The following is an 18,242-nucleotide window of genomic DNA, read 5'->3' on the forward strand; positions in this document are numbered from 1 at the left end:
TACATGCAAAGCCTTTACAGCCACCGATTTAAGTTATTTAAATAAGCTAACTCTTAATTTACACAGGTTTTACAGAAAGCAAAAATACAAATATATAAAATGTATAATACTGAACAATACACTTCTCCTAATCAGCCAGAGAAATGGCAGGATTGTTATATACTGACTTGCGAGCCTGGAGAGGGACATCCGGGGCATCAAACAGCTTGACGATGGGAGGCAGCAGCAGGTGGAGGTAATCATCGAGGTTGGCGCCAAACTGTTGTATGGCCAAGAGCAGCTAAAGACAAAACACATCACAGAAATTACTGTGCTGGTCAAACAGTGCTTTAGGTAGACAGTTCTGATGAAGTTTTGGGTAATGTTGTACTGATATCCCTCAAAAAACAAAAAAGCACTCTCTTTCCACAGCTACTGATGCATAGTCAGAGATTATAGTAGAGACTATGTATAACTGCAGAAATGTTAAATAAACTAACAAGGAATGAAAGCTAGAGGGGACTAGTCAGCAGCAGTAGCACTGTTGGATGAGGTAGTCTGTTAATGACATGGGCCTGCTCTGGTTCCAGATTTCTAGATGCATCACTGTGTTCAGATACACATCGCTCTCTAAGAGCGTTCAAAGCGATGCATCATTTGCCGTCTTGGCGCTACACTGCTTTTTCGAAAGCCTCGGCCTTCGGCCCTTTGTTGTTCTAGAACTTTTCCCACTGGGAACAGGGGACATGGGAAGGTCAGGGGCCAGCAGGTCAGCTCAGGCAGGTGACAGAGCTGTTTTCTTTTCTCTCCCATGTCAACTAGAAGGTAGCTCAATGCCTCCCTCAGATGGGCCCAGATGCTCTCTGCGACGCAAGAGCTCATAGCCAGACCGCCATTACAACCTCTCCAGATACACAGCTCACCATTAGTATAAAGTATCATGGGGTGGGGGGATGGAGGGTTCCGCAGGCGTGTGAGGCTGAATAATTGTAGCTGTGGGGTCTGCTGGACTGGGCCAGTGGTCTCGCGTGTCTGTGAGTGGCTGTTATTCCATCTGAGCGGCGGTGGGTGCAGATCTTCTCCAGACGTCTGTGATTGAAGACCGCCGGGAGTCTCTGATATTCTTCACCCCACTTTGAAGTGCAAGAGTGGATTTTTTTTTTTCACAAGCCACATTTTGGCCTGACAGCCTGACATTTATGAGTGCATTTTGAGGCAAAACTTCTTCATCTGTGTGGGGGCAAAATCTAAAAGTGAACACAATATACTTCACACTCATTAATAAGTAATTGTTTTAAAGTTTAGGAGGTTTTAATTTATCTGTGGTTTTTACATACAATTTTTTTTGGATGCAAAGCTCTTCAGCCACCCATGAAAACGCACATGTCCCCCAGGTTTAAAAGAGGAATTAGGAGTGAAAGCACTAAAAATCAAATCCATTTGAGCAAAGCTGTTCCAAATTTCCTTCAAAACTGTCTAGAACACACTATCTAATGCACATCAGGAAGCAATGATATTTCACCTGGAGCTATACTGAGAAATAATAGAAAAAACATTGATTGTGTTCAAGGCACTACAAATATATGCATAGATGTGGTACTGGAAAGGATGCGACTCTGGTAATGGGGTTAAACAATTACAAAATCCAGATTATCAAATCATCTAAATATGGAAATAAGGGAGCAGAAAAACAACTTCAGCGATAAACATGGTGAGGTCTCTGAGTCTGGCATCAGGATGTGGGAGCGGGGAACAGAAGGTAGTTGGCTCAGATGGTTTTTGCTCGGAAGGTTGGCCTGATGATGTACAGGCCATATCGCTGAAGTGATCCAAAGGCCTCGGGTGAACTCCACATACAAAGACCTCAGGGCTCAAGACATGAGGGCAACCTCTCGAAACTTTAGTGGCCACTAGTTTGGTAAGATTGAAGAAACCGCAGCCATCTCCTGACCCACATGTAAGAGTGCACCATTTTATTGCACTTATTTTTTTGCATCTAGTGCAAAATGGATTCACACAAACATTGGTCTAGGTGGAAAGTATGCATTCGAAAATGAAATTTGGGTTCCAACTTGGCTCATTATGCCTTTGTTACGTGAAAACGCATGAAAATGTATAGTCGTGGCAAAATCTTTGACTGACAAATTTTGGTTTTCACAAAGTTTACTGCCTCAGTTTTTTTTTTTTTTTTTAGATCTTTTTGTCAGATGTTTATATGGTATAGTGAAGTACAATTATAAGCATTTCATACGTTTTTTAAATACAAAGCAAAACCTAATATTTAGTGTTGACCCCTTCTTTTTTAAGACTTCTGCAATTGGCCGTGTTTCTGTTTGTCCACCCTCTTTTTGAAGATTGAACACAAGTTTTCAATGGGACTGAGATCTGTGGAATTTCCTGGCCATGGACCCAAAATTTCAATGTTTTGTTCACCAAGCCACTTGGTTATCACTTTTGCCTTGTGACATGGTGCTCCGTCATGCTGGAAAAAGCATTGTTCATCACCAAATTGCTCCTAGACCGTTGGGAGAAGTTGCTCTTGGAGGATGTTTTTCATTCCTTATTCATGTGTTTTAGGCAAAGTTTTGAGCAAACCCACTCCCTTGGATAAGAAGCAACCACACATAGGAATGGTCTCAGGATGCCTCGCTGCGCTCACCTTTTCTTCTCCAGATTTGTCCAGATGTCCCAAACAGTCTGAAGTGGGCTTCATCCGAGAAAACAACTTTACCCCAGTCCTCTGCAGTCCAATCCCTATACTTCCTGCAGAATGTCAGTCTGTCCTTGATGTTTTTCTTGGAGAGAAGTGGCTTCTTTGCTGCTCTTCCTGACACCAAGCCATCCTCCAAAAACCTTTGCCTCACTGTGCATATGCACTCACACCTGCCTTCTGCCATTCCTGAGCAAGCTCTGCGCTGGTGGTGACCCGATCCTGTAGCTGCATCCTCTTTAGGGGACGGCCCTATCTTGACTTTCTTGGGTGCCCTGAAGCATTCTTCACTGTAATTGAACCTCTCTCCTTGAAGTTCTTGACGATTCGATAAATGGTTGATTTACGTACTCTTACAAGCAGCAATGTCCTTGCCTGTGAAGCCCTTTTGATGCAATGCAATGCAATGATGACTGCACATGTTTCCTTGGAGGTACCCAAGAAAACGTCAAGCACCACCACCCTTTTAATGCAACCAGTCTGCTCTTATAATCAACATGACACAGTGATATCAGCTGTCTTGTCCTCATTAACACTTTCCCCTGAGCTAACAAGAAGATAACTGAAATGATGTTAGCAGGCCATTCTGTGGCAGGGCTGAAATGCAGTGGCTAGAATGCAGTAATTTTTGTGATTAATTTAATTGTCATGGCAAGGAATGGCTTTGCAATTAATTGCAATTCATCTGATCACTCTTCACAATCTAGTTAATGCAAATTGTCACCATACAAACTGAAGCAGCAAACTTTCTGAAAAACAAAATTTGTGCTAGTCTCAAAAACATTTGGCCACAACTGTAGAATATGCTTGGGTAAATGAGTTTCTGAGGCCCGAGGATGACTGGCCCAGGCAGTCCCCTCAGCTGTAAGTGATTTGGGTAATAAGACAGTGGCAAACTGATGGGGAGACAGTCATCCAGCTGTTGCACTGTGCTTCTAACCACTTAAATGCAATCACAACCTACGTAATTATTTGCATGCTTTGTGCTTGCATATGTGCTCGTGTGCGTGCTTACCTTGATGGTTACGCTGCGTCCAGGGCTGTTGTCATGCATGAAGACACGTAGCATGTGCGGGATCAGCTGGGGCAGATACAACTTGAACTCCCCTCCCAGAGCTACCACTATCTGCTCGATGAGCAGGATGATGGTGTTCTGCATGGGGTTGTTTGGGGTCCAGTACTCCTGAAGATAAAAACAACATTTGCAGATGGGGTGTGCATTTCTGGAGAGCAACACTGTGACACATGCCAGCTCAATACCAGGTAAAAGAATTAGGAGTAATCAAATGCCTTGTGTTCGGTTACCTTAAGAACAAACCCAGACTTATGCCTTTTCCACACCCAGGGCAGCACAAGATGCAAATGGCGCAACAGACACTGACTGAAAAAGGTGTCCTTTCTCTGTAACAATGTGGATGTGTGGCCCACATTCGGTATCCAAACAGACCCAAGAACTGAGAAAAGCAGAGCTGGGTGCCGAAATCGCTACCTCATGCAGTCTGTGTGGAAGTAACTGCTGTAGCAGTTGCTGGGGGGTGGGGTGGGGGGGGAATCAAACTTTAGCATACGGCGCCTGTGCTGCATTACGTTCAGCACTTAATGTGAACGGTCTGGAGGTGTATGGCCTCACTCTATGTGACACCGCTTTAAAAGCTCAAGCACTGAATCACCAATGAGTAAACGTAGGAAGTGGAAACTCCGACACAGCCACTTCATAAACCTGTGGATATTTTCTTGGGGCAGACCACTACTGACTGCTGGACAGGAAGAACTCAGGGTCCCCTCTGCCGGCTATGACGCAGCTTAGGACTGCATCTCCATTGCAGCCAGGGTTTTTGATCTTTTCTGTGATGTCTGCAATGGCTATTGCCATCCATCTGGTACACTTGGTAAAAGAGGAGCTAAACACCAAAGAAACCATCCTTTTTTTGTGCTCTAGATGAGACTAACATGTCTTAGGTCCTCATCTCCACCTCCATAAATCACCAGAGAGCCGTATCGAGCTGCTAATTAAAATGGATATGGGTGGGGTGGTGGAGTATAAAACTGAACTGGAGAAAACGACACCTAATTGTTCAGAGCCATGTCAATAAGGAATGCCAAATGAAAATAAATAACCAGAAAGATATTCAGTGTCAAAAGGTTTTTGCCTGATAAATTGTGGGCTTGGAGGAGGAAAAACACTGCAAATTAGAGCTTTGCAGATGTTAAGTGTAAGAGAATAGGGAGCGGCGAGCAGCTTGCTCACTCGAATCAGGGTGAAGATGTCATCCATGTAGGGACGGATGTGGATCTTAACGAAGCAAACCACCATCCCCATCTGCTGGAAGAGAAACTAAAGAGAGGCAGAAGAGAGAAAACAGGTGAAGCCAAAAGTGGATCTGTTTATGAAACTCAATCTGACACATCAAGCAATTCCATGCTCTGTTCAGTCAAGCCAATTTCCCCATCATGATTTCATATGTTTGGGCTGGAATCTTTTTCTTGCCTGGCCTCAAAAGCCCAGAAGGTAATGAAACAGAAAATTCCATCAGAGCTTCATGGTGATGACTTGACAAAAAGCAAAGCATAGAACCAAAACAGGATATGCCTTCAGCAAGATGCAATACAAATAAAATAACGCAAATTATGAGAAACTTCCAAGATTTTACTGAAGAAACGTTTACAACACCAATTTGACAAATAGTTTACCTCTCTTATGCTGGCATCACACACTCGGATAACATTGAGGAATGTGGGCATGACCTGGGGCAGGAACTGAACGCACTTGAGGCCCAGAGACTTGAAGATGAAGGTGACGGCCTGCACCACCATGGTGTGGTGGTTGGAAAGCGAGGGGTCGCGCAGGATGCGCATCAGCGTCACGATGGCCACGGCCGGGTAGAACTCGTCCAGGGGCAGGTTGCCCATGTTCACCAGCATCTCGCTGGTGCTGTAGTCAGCTGCAGCAGAGAGAGGAAGCAACGGACATGTATGTATGGGCAGGTAAGTTCACACTGTTCAGTGAACCTCGCATTGCAGATGCAATTCAAATGTTTTTCAAGAAAGTGACTGTGCAACAATTGACCACAGTGGGTCATGCTTTCGATTGTGTCATTAGCTACTTTGTCCCTCTCTCTCCCTCCCTCCCTCCCTCCCTCCCTCCCTCTCTCTCTCCTCAGAGCAATGCTAGCTGGTGCAGGTACATACAAGCACATACAGGGAAGACTTGAAAAAATTGGGTTGTGGAGAACGTGTGTGCTAGCACTCATCCTGGTATCTGATGATCAGTAGACGTGGCTTGAAAGCAGGTGAGAATTGGAGATGAATACTGGGAACAATTTTTTTTTTTAATCTAGGATCTTGAGATGGTCTTTTTCAAATGTACTGGCTCTATCAGCGGCATCTAAAAATGCAACAAGCTATATACAACTTTTAAAAATATAAAATATGCTTAAATATTTTATTAGACTCCTCAACTCGTCACAAACAGCTTTGCTGAAATAAATGGGCATAAGAATATAAAGCAGACAGACATAATCTAAAGCATGTGAAGAATGAGACAGTACAAAGGTTTTTTTTGGCTTCTCCATTACAATGCAAGCTGAAGTATGGCTGCGTCTGTGGTCTGTAGGCACTTCCTATGGCCATAAAGCTGTTGGATTGGCCCCACATGCAGAGTAAACAAGCCTGAGCGTCCAGGCGTGTGTCTTGGGGCTGTTTTTTTGCAAACCCCAATGACTTCACCGTGTCTGTTTCCCATACGCAGTGTGAATTCCCCCTCGAGATGTGCTGAAGTGGTTGATGTTTGTGCAATGGGTGTTGCGTCTGGCTGCAGGGGGAGCCAGTCAGAAACAGGTTGTAAGGTCTTTGCATTGAGCTTAGAGCAATTAGGTGCCCAGTTGACAGGAAGGGAGTCAGATGGGTGGGTGAGCACATGAGCAGAGATGGAAGGGTGGGGGCTGAGTCTGGAATAGGAACCAGAGATGAGACTTGACTCTCCTATACCAGTGGTTCACTAAGGCCACTCAGATGGATTAGCTTCAGCAAACTTCAGTAAACTAAATCAAAGGACGCGCATGCTGAGAGACACAAGTCACTGCTTTCACCGAGTTGCCTCAGACACTGCCCTTCTACTGTAAACCCATCCCTCCATGGGGACGTGTCCTCAACTTCCTGTCTGCTGGTGCTTCATGCGGCCCCACTGCTAAAACCATTAGCCCTCCCTCTACTCTGAAAGTGGGGGAACTCCAAAAGGACAGGGAGACCACAGCTCCTTGGGTCAGTCTCTGCGGCGTCAGGTGTCATCGACACTGGGGAAGCTCTGAGCTACAGTCCTCGGCTGATGAACGAGATGGCTAATTTAACTCACCTCCGTAGACAATTAGCAGTCAAGCACATCAGCTCCAAGGTCCTTCCCACACAAACCTTTTTTTGGACACAAGAGCTTTGGAGTCTAACTGCTAGCGTGCATGTTTTCTCAGAGAACCCTGCTGATTCTTGCTGAAGGTCACCAGAGGGGAATCACACCGGCACGCTACACTAGAATGAGTCAGAGATGGAAGGAGACGTTCAGACACGTTTACTACCTGGCTGCAGTGGCCTGCACCTGGCAAGGAGACAATGCCTGAAAGCACTGCGCAGAGACCTCAAGGCATAGACCGTATTTATGTATAGGCTAAGCATTGCATTAATATAGAACTGGGCATGGGAAAGAAGAGATCATGTTGTATTATAAACCCTTTACAGAGGGACATGATATACTTGCAAAAAGTGACTTGTATAAGCTTTTTCACTGACGCACAATACAAGTACAGATGGGTGGAAAGGGTCAGGAACACGCAATTTCTGCAGGATGGCAGGTGCAAACAGCCTCACATAATTACAGTGTTTTGGAAGGGTGAGGCTGGTGAAAGGTGTGATCTCTGTGTGTATAAAACCATCAACTGGGATTCAGCATATTTATGAAGAATGCTGTTTGAGCACTTCCAGGACATCAGCTCTTGGCGATGCTTACCTGAGTCTTGGCTTGATTTGGATTCTGATAAGCTGACAGCAGAAGCGTCACGGGATTGGTCAATCATGCCAATGTTGACCTTGTGTTTGTAGGGATCCAGAGCACCAAGGAGGCCAAGAACACGAATGGCCTGAACACAGAATTGCAAACCAGAGAATAATAACCCCAATCTTTTAGTATCCACACCAGGACACAATCCTGGAAAATTCTATAAGACTTCACAATTCTATAGGACTGATAACTAGGATATACATACATGTCCGATCTTATTTAGATGCGATAACAGGAGTCAGCGTAGAATATTTAGGACCTGAAGGCCTTCTACAAAACGTAGTCCATGTATTTAGTCACAAGGTTGAGAAAAAAGGACTGTACCTCACGCCTGATGCCCTGGTTCTGCTCTGTTTTCAAGAAGTTGAGAAGCACCTCTAGCAGAGAGGGGTACTTCCTGTAGGGCTCCACCACATAGCCTGTACTGGCCACCTGCTGGCCCAAAGTCCACAGCGCCACCTGGTGGGTGACAAATCACAGAAGCATTAATGCAACTTTTCTTGACTTCAGAGATCACATTTGTGCTTTCTCTCATGGTGGTTCAAGATTAATTTTAATTTAAATAACTGCTTCAAGCAACATTGCTATTAATGAATTAATGTTATTTGGGTCCAGTTAGTGTTAGGCCACACTACATAATTTTACAGATGATGCTCAGTAAATAGATACTATTAAGCATTTTAAGATAAAATTAAACTTAAAAGGTAAATCATGTTCTCCTAAACCATTCAGACAGTCCAAAGATTATTGTCTTCAGTTATGTTGGCTTCGCGAAACCTGAAGCCCCTTAAATCATTCTGACCATACAATGTCTCTGATGGCTATAGCAGGATAACAACACCAGAACCGTGTTAAAAAAGTTTGGGACAAGGTGTTGACAGTATCTTCAAACAATTGTGTTAAACAGTAATGTTTTATATCCTCTGCAAACAAGCTGAATAAAAGCAACAGTTGGCCCACCTCCTCCATGGGAACTTTGCTAATGAGAGGTTAAAAAAACAGTATACCATTCATTCAACAAGCTTGGAGCATACCATGACAAACAGCATGTAACCCCCTTTAATCTACTAGGGGAAGCAGTTTCAGAAATGAGGAAGAACTAGATCTGGGACTAACAGAGTAAATGGAAAACCATAACTGCAATGTGTTGAATGTTTGTTTTTTTTACAGCATTTAGTTGACACTTTTATCCAAAGTGACTTAGAATTATGAGTACATTTTTTGAGCAGTTGAGGGTTAAGGGCCTTGCTCAGGGGATACCACTGCCCTAAATGTCCTTAAAACTGCCCTAAACCATAAATGTCACAAAATAATGAATGTGTCTAGCTTTTTAAAAGTGATTTTTCTCAGTAATGGATAATATTTTGTGCATTCTACTCCATGAACTACAAGCATAATATGAAGGGGAAAAAAGCAGAAAATAATATAAAGCAAAAAAAAAAAAATGCTTAAGACAGTGCAGTATTACCCAAGTTAACAAAACCAAGCTATCTAAAACATTCAATTTGTTTATCTTCCAAGTAACACCAATGATTGCGATTTTGATGTAAAGACTGCATACCTGTCTTTTAGCTAATGAGGACGAGTCCTGAAGCATGTCCATGATGATGGGGAAAAGCTCATCCATCCACTTTCTCATCTCCAGCCCACTCACCTATCAACAGACACACACACACACTCAAATGACCAAGATCTGATAAAAAATCCTGATCTTTTTAGGTAGAGCCAACATTTTGCTAAAGTAAATTATTCCATTCATTTATACGTAGTCTTAGGGAATACTTAGGAAACGGTTCTCGATATTCATATGATAAAAGTATCATTTATATTTAAATACAGTAGATTGAATGGCCATTGTCTTTACCTGTCTTCACACCAGTACTACTCTCTCCATGTCCACAAACCTCTACTTGCTCTGTGGAACCCTCATCACCTGTGCCCTGTTTTTCTGACCTGTCCCTTCTCTACTTGTCTGCTGGCCGATTTGGTGTCTCCGGTTTCTACCCTTCCTCTCCTCTGTGTGGCTACCTTCGCCCTAATCACGACCTCTTCACACCTCTGCCCCATCCACCAGGTCATCTGAGCAGAATGGCAGGTGAGATCATTCACAGAGTGCGGTGGGTCACATGTCAGCAAAGGCGTGCGTGTTATTACCTGGGCCAGTTCCCCAATGGTGGCTAGGACGCTGATAACTACAGCAGGGTTGGGGTCTGGGTCTTTCAGCTTCAGGATCAGGGCCTGGCAGGAAAGCGACGATACAGTGACTTGCAGCTTTGGGTCCAAACCACAACGTTTATAAGGTTATTCAGGCTGTAATATAGCCAAATGCAATACACAGCGCAAAGAGGTGATATCTCAATAGTAAAACAAACTTACAATCTTATATTTATTACAAAAAGGCAGAACTGGAAATATCCTCACAACCAAATCAACCCAAACCATTTCCCCACAAGATTTTGGCCCATATTTTGTCATAAGTGAAACTGCATTACAGTTAAGCATTAAACACACTAAGCATGCTTTAAAAAAGGATTTTTCTGGGAATATTCCATAGTTCCAAGAGGTATCCTAGTAAACTGTATGGAGAAGTGCAGGAATGGTGATGATGATAATCCAAACTCTAACCTGTTAATGCAGCAGAACAATTCACTGAGGAGCTCATTCAGGAAAGCATGCCAGCTACTGAGCCACCAGTGCTAACTACTACATAACCATGCTGATCATGAAACTTTACAGATATATAAAATCCTTAAGAGGTATGCATGTGTAAGATTTATCAGGAAACAGGGCATGTTACCATTTATACTTTGGCTCTTCGCTCACTTCTCAGATTACCTCATTAGCAGCTCTGCTCTGGAAGGTTTTATTATTTGGGTTTAAAGTCTGCATTTTCTGGGTTCGAGGGAAGCATTAAAAGCTCAGAGCGGGGGAGCTGAGGGTACCTTGAGAATTGGCTCCATGTAGGGTCTGATGAGCCGTGGGGCATTGGACACCAGGTGTCCGAGCATGCGGGCGCTCTGCTCCTTGTTCCGGCCCACGCCGCTGTGCTCCAGCTCAGTCAGGATCTGGAGGAGTGCAACGAAGGCTTCCCCATTCACATTTCGCTCACATCCCACTCACATATCATCTAAGGCCTTCTCATACGGTGTGAAGTGTGTAACCTGCGCAGGGTCACCTGAATGAGCATCTTGCGCAGGAAGGGCATGACGAAGGCCGGGTTCATGCTGCTTAGGCGGCCGATGGTGCAGATGGCCAGCTCGCGGATCTCAAACACCTCGTCGTTCAGTGCCACGAACAGGGCCTGCAGGTTCTCTGCCTGCGCCAGGTGGCCGTCGAAGCGTTCGTCCAGAGATGCCAGGACACAGTAACGGATGTCGGGATCTGGAAATCACACATGAGGGAAAAAAAAGCTTTAAAAAACAAATAAAACAAACGCTCCATTATCAGTATTTGACTCCATGTGTCATTTTTTCGTTATTTGTAGCTCAGCTGCAGTTTCACTTGTCAAATTGGCACTTTAACATATAAAACATCAAAACGTTAAATAAATCTTGACCTGAGACTTGCATATTACACCAGCATGTGTGTTTATGATTATCCATCTAATGAAAATAAAAATTATATCCCCCAGTCCAAACTTCTGACTATGAATAAAACCACATGACCATTACACTGCTCCCACACTGCCCCAGAGCTCAAATAAAACCACCTTCCTCACCTGGGTCAGTGATGCCCACCACCAGCAGCTTGCTGAGGACGTCGGCCACCACCTGCACGGCCGTCTGGCTGACCACGTGTCCGTGGCCACTGATCAGGTGGATGGAAGGTGTGAGCAGGCGCGAGCAGGTGCGCGCCGCCTCCATGCGGATCTCCTTGTGCTCGCTGCTCAGGAAGTGGTCGGCACAGTGGCGCACAAACTGCGTCAGGGAGTGACCTGGGGAACGCGGCGACAGGCAAGAGCGCGGACATGAGGCCAAGGCCACCAAGACTGTGTTCTTCACAAACAGAAAATGTGCATGCGCACAAACACGCACTCATGCAATGTTCACAATAATAGAAGATACCATTCCGCATATTATTCAAAATGACAAAACACAGAAAGAAAGCCTAACCCAGTACATGGCTTTTAGTTCGACAACCACAGTTTGCTGGACGCATGCCATGTGGCAAAAAGACCACAATGACAAGTATAGTAAGAACAGTTAGTTTACAGCTGACACATTGTCTTGAACCACAACGCCCCAGTTGACTCTCACGCTAAGCATCCACACAGACGGAGAGGCAAAAGGAAGCTGGCCATACCCTCGAACTCGAAGCTTCCCAGGGTGCGCAGGGCCAGGGTGATGCTGCCCACGTCGCTGGCCTCGGGGATGTTGGTGAGGCTGGGCGAGGCCAGCTGGTGCGCCAGGCCCTTGGGCATGCCAGGGTGCCGTAGCGGCTTGTGCATCAGCACCAGGGACAGCATTTTCAGCAGCCCGTCCTGGATGTCCTTCTTCAGCTGGGGGATCTGCCGGCTCAGGTCGTACAGCACGGCCGTCAGTGCTGGACTGGGGACCGGAGACAGAGCAAGAATCAGCATCACAGCACATTACACAGAACTGGCATGAATATAATGACATACAACGTGTGTTTTTTCTCCATAACCACATTCAGGAAACCTGAAGGTATGAATTTCTGAACAACATATTGCTCGTAAAGTACAACATACTACATTACATGCTACTACCATATAATACACTTATGTTAAATGTAAAGTCTGAAAATAAAAAGCAAGTATGCACAAGAGATTATATTATATAAGTAAATTGGGGCAGAACATTTTTTTTTTTTTTTAAACATTTTGATTACTACCTAAGTCCAACTGCTAACATTGGTTCCAGGAGCTCTTTGATATCTTGCTGAATGTTGGGTCCCATGGCTCTAGACAGCATGCTAATACAGGTGAAGACTGTGGCATCTACCTGCATGGTCTTCTGTCTCCTGAGTAAGAAAGAAAGAGAGTCAAAAAGAAAAAGAGTAATGAGTAAAGAGTAAAAGTCAAGAGACCAATCAAAAGACATTTTTCTCTAGCAAACATTAAGAGCAAAAAGCAAACAATAACAGGTTAATGCTAAATGAAGAAAATTCATATACAGTTCATCACAACTTTCTGCAAGCTACTGATTGGTCTTCCCCCATCCTGTGCAAAAAGTACTGTAAATAGCTTTTATTCAAAACAACAACTTTAATGTGTGATAACCAAATAAGATGCCGCCATAGTCTCTGATGGAATTTGTAGTCATTACTTGTGTGCAAAATCTTTCGGTGGTAGTGCTGCTTTTATGATCTCCAGGATCTTGGCGAGGTAGGGCCGGATCTCGGTCCTCACGGCCACCACCAGCAGCCCGAGGGCCTGGAAGGCAGCTGTGCGCTCCTTCTCCTTCTTCAGACAGCCCAGCAGGTGGCCCATTGTGTCCGACAAATACTGATCTGAGGACAGAGAGGCAGTGGCTGTCAATGGCGTAAATGGTTGTAAAAACATGTGGGCTGAAGTCAGCTTGATAACTCACGGGCAACTACAAGAAACAAAAGCCTAGACCTATATACACACACACACACATACATACATAATATATATGTGTGTGTTTATATATATGCGCACTGTCATTGGCTCAAATATAAACAAAGGTACACACTACTGCATTTTTTACATGACAATAAAAACAAAAATTTAAATTAAAATAATTTTTTTTTAAAACCTTTACAACTTGGTATTAATCATAAACTAAAATCTGATTCTAATTTTAGTATTAATGCTGAAAACTAGTCAATGGAACATTAAATATAGTAACTTTTAAAATTACAGGAATAATGGCTTTGTCCTTTACGTAGGAGCTTAAATTGAAGAATGCATCACTACCAGTGAAAATATTTGGTTGGAAGGCAGCAAGGCGTGGCAGCAGGTTGAGAATGGTCATCTGGATGAGAGGACTTTTAGTCGTCCTGTACTTCAGCACCCAGCGGCACACCTGATACAACAGTGGCATGTTTACAACACAGCCTTTCCCTGCACAGTACCTCGGTCGGTTCAAGCACACATGAAAACTGTCTATAAGAACACAGCACAGCTTACAGGTGTGAGAGAAGTCTGGATTCTGATATTCAGAAGAGACTGTAGAAATGGTTTTGCTCGGCCAGCCGTGGCTTGTACAGGTTTCAAATTTTCCCTGACCTAGCACACCGGATCCAGCTCATAAAGGGTTGACAATTAGCTAACGAACGGGATCCTGTATGGTAGAGCAGGGAAAACTCAAACCTGTTCAAGGCATTGTAGCACCAACACTACCGGCGAGACGAGCGCGTTTGAGGATGAGCCTCCGCGGTACTCGCCTGGTCGAAGCGCTCCTCCATGAGCTCGCGGCAGTAGCGGCTCTCCACCAGTGTGCTCTTGGAGGGGGCGGGCGCGGCGCCGAAGCCGAGGAAGCCCTGGGGGCCGCTGTAGCCCAGCAGCCCCAGCAGGGCATTGGACTGTGGCGCCTGCACCGACTGGAAGCTGGTGAAGGGCGTGATGTGGCGCGGCTTGGTACCGAAGCCCATCAGCTCCTTGCAGTACTTGTCGTGGACGAGCTGCTGTTGCGTGATCTCGTCCATCTCCTCACGCATACGCTGGTGTGGGGCCAGAGGGCGAGGGAGCGCCAGAGCAGATGAGGCGCAGGAAGGAAGGAACGGAAGGAAGGATGGATGAAAGTGACAAAGAGGGAAGGAGAGACAGAAAGAAGAGTCACCTGGTGCTCGCATAGCAAGATCATCCATTTAATGCACATGTGGTGTGAATTAAGAGGCCACGCCCACCTCTCCTTCCATGCTGCTGATGCGGACCAACTCATTCAGTATAAGCAGAGCGCCATGCACCCTGTCATCCCTGTTCATGCCTCTCTCTCTGGCCAGTGTCTCGTCAAACCCTTTCTCTGCCTCTTCAAAAGTTTGCTATGGTCAGAAACGGCATCCAAAATATACTAAAGCAACTGAATGAAGAAAGGATTCAAATCTGCACAGTAAGTACACCTGCCCGCGTACCAAACTGATCTGAGAACCCATCAACCACATTTAAGACAGCACCTTCAGTTAAACAACTCAACTAAAACAACCGGATTAAAACAGTTTAGTTCTCCTCCACACATACCGTCGCCCTTGCGAACACAGAGAGAGCTCACCTTGTACCACTGAGGTTTCTGCATCTCCTTGGTCTCCCTCTGGGTGGTGAGGATAAGGCAAGCCCGCAGCGCCGACACGGCACCCTCGCGGATGGCCTGCTTGGAGTCCCACACCGCATAGAAGATGTTGTCGAAGAATGGCTGCACCTGCTGGAAGAAGAAGGTGGGCGCGCTGACGGCCAGCTCCCGCAACACAAGCACCTGCAAGACCGAGGAGAGAAGGGAAGGGTGTAAAAGAATGGCACACTTCTAACCAACACATATCACAAGGTGGACACAAAAGCACAAAAGGGTTTGCATGGTTACAGCGAACCAGAAAGGGAGCCAACTACAACTGACCTCAATTCTTTTTATGTTCACAGGTGAACTTTAAAGAGGGCTTAGTTCTCTGGTCCTTTTTAGCTCTACTGAAACCTCAGACCACTTGTTCATATCACAGCTCCGTTAGAACTCAGCAGTCACACTGAATTAGGGGTAGTGAATTCAATGTGGCTGCTTTTCACGCTGCTGTTATTTGGTCCTGATATATTTTCAAGAAGCAGATGCAATGAGAGAACAAAAACAAACGCAGCTGGTGCTTAATGTGATCTTCCTTCCAGATGTCAAGAAGGGTTGTGTTCTCTTCCTGAAACACAATCCCACGTGCAGCCTTTTTATTTTAAATTCGATTTTACCCATGAAGAATTTGGCTGTGTATAGCAAGCCTTGAGGTACACCGCAAACAGAAATGTGAAACAGACAGTCCATGAGTCAAGTGGACTATGATATGAACCACAAAAGAAATATACTGAGAGGTATACTATGAAGCTGGTCCAAGGTTAGCGCATTTTGGTTTCATTTTAGAAGGGTCTGATTTCACTTGACATGTTCACACATACAAAAGAAACCATGATTAAACAGTCTGTGGCCACCTGAAATTCTGAAACAGTGTGAAAATGCCCTTAGAAATCAACTGCACTAGACCTAAACACAGTCAGACACCCACAGAGGGCTATCATTCCATTTGACTGCTGTGGAAATGGCACTAGGTCACATGCGAACGGGCATCGGTCACGGTCTTTATCCTACCGCTGCATGACGGCGTCCCTCGTTGCGGTCGGCTCCAAGCCACTCCAGTGCCCTCTTCACCTCAAACTCCACATACTCAGCAGTGAACGTGTCCCCTGCCATGGAGAGGTGGCCCATGGCCTTGGAGGCCATCTCCATGACCACAGAATCACTGGAGGGAAGCAGGTTGCGTAAATAGTTGGCGAAACGGGTGATTCTTGTGGCATTGCCGCCCTCCACTCCAATGAGGCTCACTGAAGACAGACAACCAAGTCAATGTTTATGACAGGAGGCAAACTGGATCGTAGGCATTTATTCAAATACTTTTCCAAATGAGAACAAAGCAGATGCACCTTCTTCAGTGACTAGCAGGAGCTTAAGCTCATTCGAGAGAAATATTGAGATGACTGATTTTATACCCTTTACAGTGTGCCGTGACAGCCCAAAAAAGGTTTACTGTTTATGGAGAAAGACTCACCAATGGCAAGGATACCGCCTTTTTTCTCATTCACGTCTGAGCTGGACACCAGCTCAAATATGTGGTGGTTCAGCTCATCATAGAAAGTGGTGGCTTCATCTTGGCTCAGCTTTAAGGAGGTGTGATGCATGTCAATTTTGCAAATGAAAGGAACATTTCACATACAAATGACTGAATGAATTTTGTATGAACCAGCAAGAGCTAGCAAGATGCAATCACAACTTGTTTCCTACTAGTTTTATTCCACACGTGTAATGGCAAACCTTGGGTCAACAATACATTTTAGTGTTAAAAACAGATTTCCCCCCCCCCCCCCCCCCCCATTTCTGTTAAGGTACAGCAATGCATAATACAATAATGCTGTTTACTTCTCTCAGCTCGGTGGTGACATAATGCTGGAGGTCCTTAGCAGCTTTGGCTCGCGTGTCCTCATTTCGACTCTTGAGGCCACTCACAAACTGCTGCAGCACCGTAGACGTGCCGGACATGCTGGCAGCAGTGATGCCACTACCTGCGGTCCCTGCAACCCCACAAGCATACAGCTCTAATGTTGCGCCTTGGTAATACATGCATACCCAAAAGGCTGCTTTTCATTCATAGTTTCATTATATCTGCCAATGAAGTGGTTAGAATTCAACACAAGGAGTTCAAAGACTGTAAATCACCAACACTGGATGTGCGTTTTAGACTATAGTATCTCCATGTGGAAAGACTTAAGGAGTCCAACCTTTGATGTATTTCGAGAAAACCACGAGTCCTTCTCCTTAGTTTAACAGAAGTAATTTGTCAAAAATGGAACGATGAATAAAGAACCATTAAAGACTCAGCACCTATAACATTGTCTGACATAACCCTGCATGAGATTGAAATATATCGACAGAAATCGTCAGCAAGTTATTACAATAAGTAAACTACAAGTAAAAGCATTTGCTTATTGGTTGCAAATACAATGGCGTTATTAACGGTTTGTCCGATGTTAACGTTTACATTAACAACATTGTAGCTTTCGCTGGCCTCACATTATCAGTCGAATATTATGTGCTAGCTAGCGTTCGATAGTAGTAGCTAGCTAACCACCTTGAAAGTTCATGTAAACAGAAAAGGACTAGCTAGCCAGCAAGCTTAGCAAAAAACAAACAAACAAAAAAAACAACAAAAAAAACCTAAAAGTACACAATGTAAAAGACAACATGACAGTGTCTGAATACTGACTAGGCAGCTAGCCGATAGCTAGCCAACGTTAAATTTAAAAAACAGGTTTTACAAAAAGGTAGACTTTCTGAAACGCTAAGCTAGCACATTAGCGAAATGTGCAGCCACCAAGATGCACACGAAGTGGGCAGGCTGAAATTTGTGGAGGTTTGTTCTGAATTATAATCTTACGTAGGATTATACACGTGTTTAAATATACGTACAAAAACGTATAATTTGCTAAGAGAGGCAACCGTATATCTTACTTTTGCACTTTTCCTCTGGCGATGTCCTGTTCGCAGGGTTGCAGAGGAATAAAGGGTGGGCTTTTTAGTGACCAGCATGGCGTTGACCAATCACCTGAGAGTTGGCAATAATTGGCAGTACAAAGAGCCATATATGAGCTTGAGGGAAAAGCCCACTACAACGGAAGTCATTTTGATTTGTTGTTTCTTCATTGAAGAGGGTGACGCTTCCGCTTACTAGCTAAAATAACTTAGCTGCAACGTGCCATAGGCAGACAATCTGTAGATGACTTTATAAGAGCTATTCCTTTTGCACCTAGACAACTGTAATAATGTTTTCCTGCTTACAAGC

The 18,242-nt window shown here is 44.6% G+C and overlaps 1 protein-coding gene across 1 annotated transcript in view; it reads right to left on the reverse strand.

Moving 5' to 3' along the window:
* Positions 1-17,959, reverse strand: part of mtor (mechanistic target of rapamycin kinase) — a 73,378-nt gene extending 55,419 nt beyond the window's left edge. The window contains 22 exon segments of the mRNA XM_035536463.1: positions 168-280; positions 3,705-3,872; positions 4,938-5,024; positions 5,381-5,631; positions 7,686-7,815; positions 8,061-8,195; positions 9,298-9,390; positions 9,891-9,974; positions 10,679-10,801; positions 10,912-11,117; positions 11,455-11,670; positions 12,039-12,283; positions 12,588-12,716; positions 13,022-13,205; positions 13,636-13,744; positions 14,106-14,381; positions 14,568-14,702; positions 14,930-15,130; positions 15,998-16,230; positions 16,455-16,563; positions 16,823-16,974; positions 17,912-17,959. Coding sequence (XP_035392356.1) covers positions 168-280; positions 3,705-3,872; positions 4,938-5,024; positions 5,381-5,631; positions 7,686-7,815; positions 8,061-8,195; positions 9,298-9,390; positions 9,891-9,974; positions 10,679-10,801; positions 10,912-11,117; positions 11,455-11,670; positions 12,039-12,283; positions 12,588-12,716; positions 13,022-13,205; positions 13,636-13,744; positions 14,106-14,381; positions 14,568-14,702; positions 14,930-15,130; positions 15,998-16,230; positions 16,455-16,563; positions 16,823-16,942 — 3,347 coding nt within the window. The 5' untranslated portion in view covers positions 16,943-16,974; positions 17,912-17,959.
* Between the last annotated feature and the right edge of the window lie 283 nt (positions 17,960-18,242).

The sequence above is a fragment of the Electrophorus electricus genome, chromosome 18 (assembly GCF_013358815.1).
Source record: "Electrophorus electricus isolate fEleEle1 chromosome 18, fEleEle1.pri, whole genome shotgun sequence".
Taxonomy (NCBI): domain Eukaryota; kingdom Metazoa; phylum Chordata; class Actinopteri; order Gymnotiformes; family Gymnotidae; genus Electrophorus; species Electrophorus electricus.